Source organism: Oncorhynchus kisutch, linkage group LG17, assembly GCF_002021735.2.
Source record: "Oncorhynchus kisutch isolate 150728-3 linkage group LG17, Okis_V2, whole genome shotgun sequence".
NCBI lineage: Eukaryota > Metazoa > Chordata > Actinopteri > Salmoniformes > Salmonidae > Oncorhynchus > Oncorhynchus kisutch.
The window spans coordinates 4504123-4506622 of record NC_034190.2 but is presented as its reverse complement, the minus strand read 5'-3'; the positions used below and the strand labels follow the sequence as shown (position 1 = coordinate 4506622).

The following is a 2500-nucleotide window of genomic DNA, read 5'->3' as shown; positions in this document are numbered from 1 at the left end:
TTTGAAATATCCAATAAATGTCGTTCCACTTCATGATTGTGTCCCACTTGTTGTTGATTCTTCACAAAGAAATACAGTTTTATATCTTTATGTTTGAAGCCTGAAATGTGGCAAAAGGTCGCAAAGTTCAAGGGGGCCGAATACTTTCGCAAGGCACTGTATATCACTCCTGTTGTTCCCCGTCTCTCCGTGCAGGTCCGTGGACCCAGAGTGTTAAGGAGGTGGATGTGAGTAATGTCACCTCCAGTATATATCACTCCTGTTGTTTCCTGTCTCTCCGTGCAGGTCCGTGGACCCAGAGTGTTAAGGAGGTGGATGTGAATGAACAGTGCAGCAAAATCCTCAACAGCAAACGGTTCATGCTAGACATGCTTTACTCCCAGAACAAGGAGCCCTGCGAGGAGGAGGAGGAGGAGGAGAGGGGGAAGGAAAAAGGAGTAGGTGAAAAGGTCAACCAGGAAGCCGTCCAACCGTCTGACGAGGGAGAGGAGAGCACCCGGAAAACCGACTTCCCGGAAAAAAAGGAATCTCACTCGAACGTCAGAGTGTTCGCTGAACGTTTCGGGGATCTAGTAAAAGGACTGGGCTCGCCTCCCACCCCCCTCAATAGCCCCTCTCATGAGGCCGCCGTTGTAGAACAAGAGAAGCCCCCTCCACCTCCCCCTAAGAAGGAGTCAGATACCATCTGGGACCAACTCCTGGCCAGTCCTAGGGAGCTGCGCATCGGAGACATCGACTTCACAGACCTGAAAGAGGAAGACGATGAAGACATTCTGGATGCCGGTCTGATGGGGGGTTCAGACTCCCTGTGTCCCCCTCCTCCCCCACCCCCTAACCCTTACCTCCCATCCTGCCCCCCACCCCTGTTGGGTTGTCCACCACCACCCCCAATGCCAGGGATGAGAAGCATGCCTCCTCCTCCCCCCTTCTGCTCCGCGGCCCCTGCCCCTCCTTCAGAACCAGTCCAGAAGAGTAAGAAGACGATCCGGTTGTTCTGGAGTGAGGTGAGCATTTCTACTCTACTGTTTCACAGAGACCAGTGTCTTAAAAGGGGTTGAACATGGAGCAGTATTTAAATTGAACCTATTTGTTGAAACATCAATGATAAAAAGTCTCCTTTTCAATCCCCTTTTATTTGTGGGTTCAAGATTACACTGAATGAACAAAACATTATGAACACCTGCTCTTTACACTGAACGAACAAAACATTATGAACACCTGCTCTTTACACTGAGTATACAAAACATTATGAACACCTGCTCTTTACACTGAGTATACAAAACATTATGAACACCTGCTCTTTACACTGAGTATACAAAACATTATGAACACCTGCTCTTTACACTGAGTATACAAAACATTAGGAACACCTGCTCTTTACACTGAGTATACAAAACATTAGGAACACCTGCTCTTTACACTGAGTATACAAAACATTAAGAACACCTGATCTTTACACTGAGTATACAAAACATTAAGAACACCTGCTCTTTACACTGAGTATACAAAACATTATGAACACCTGCTCTTTACACTGAACGAACAAAACATTATGAACACCTACTCTTTACACTGAATATACAAAACATTATGAACACCTGCTCTTTCCACTGAGTGGACAAAACATTATGAACACGTGCTCTTTACACTGAGTATACAAAACATTATGAACACCTACTCTTTACACTGAGTATACAAAACATTATGTACACCTAATCAATAATCTATTGGTTATGATTGTGTTCCAGGTCATTCATCTATTGGTTGTGGTTGTGTTCCAAGTCATTAATCTATTGGTTATGATTGTGTTCCAGGTCATTAATCTATTGGTTGTGGTTGTGTTCCAGGTCATTAATCTATTGGTTGTGGTTGTGTTCCAGGTCATTCATCTATTGGTTGTGTTCCAGGACATTAATCTATTGGTTGGGTTCCAGGTCATTAATCTATTGGGTGTGTTCCAGGTCATTAATCTATTGGTTGTGTTCCAGGTCATTAATCTATTGGTTGTGTTCCAGGCCATTAATCTATTGGTTGTGTTCCAGGTCATTAATCTATTGGTTGTGTTCCAGGTCATTAATCTAGTGGTTGTTGTTGTGTTCCAGGTCATTAATCTATTGGTTGTGCTCCAGGTCATTAATCTATTGGTTGTGTTCCAGGTCATTAATCTATTAGTTGTGGTTGTGTTCCAGGTCATTAATCTATTGGTTGTGGTTGTGTTCCAGGTCATTAATCTATTGGTTGTGTTTGTGTTCCAGGTCATTCATCTATTGGTTGTGTTCCAGGACATTAATATATTGGTTGTGTACCAGGTCATTCATCTATTGGTTGTGTTCCAGGTCATTCATCTATTGGTTGTGTTCCAGGTCATTAATCTATTGGTTGTGTTCCAGGTCATTAATCTATTGGTTGTGGTTTTGTTCCAGGTCACTAATCTATTGGTTGTGGTTGTGTTCCAGGTCACTAATCTATTGGTTGTGTTCCAGGTCATTAATCTATTGGT

At 43.3% G+C, this 2500-nt stretch overlaps 1 protein-coding gene across 1 annotated transcript in view; it reads left to right on the top strand.

Annotated features, from left to right (window-relative positions):
- Window positions 1-2500, top strand: part of LOC109885023 (FH1/FH2 domain-containing protein 3) — a gene marked incomplete at its 5' end in the record, with an annotated part of 32324 nt that overhangs the window by 1976 nt on the left and 27848 nt on the right. Inside the window, 1 exon segment of the mRNA XM_031795011.1 lies at window positions 286-1004. Within this exon segment, the coding sequence (XP_031650871.1) occupies window positions 360-1004 (645 nt within the window).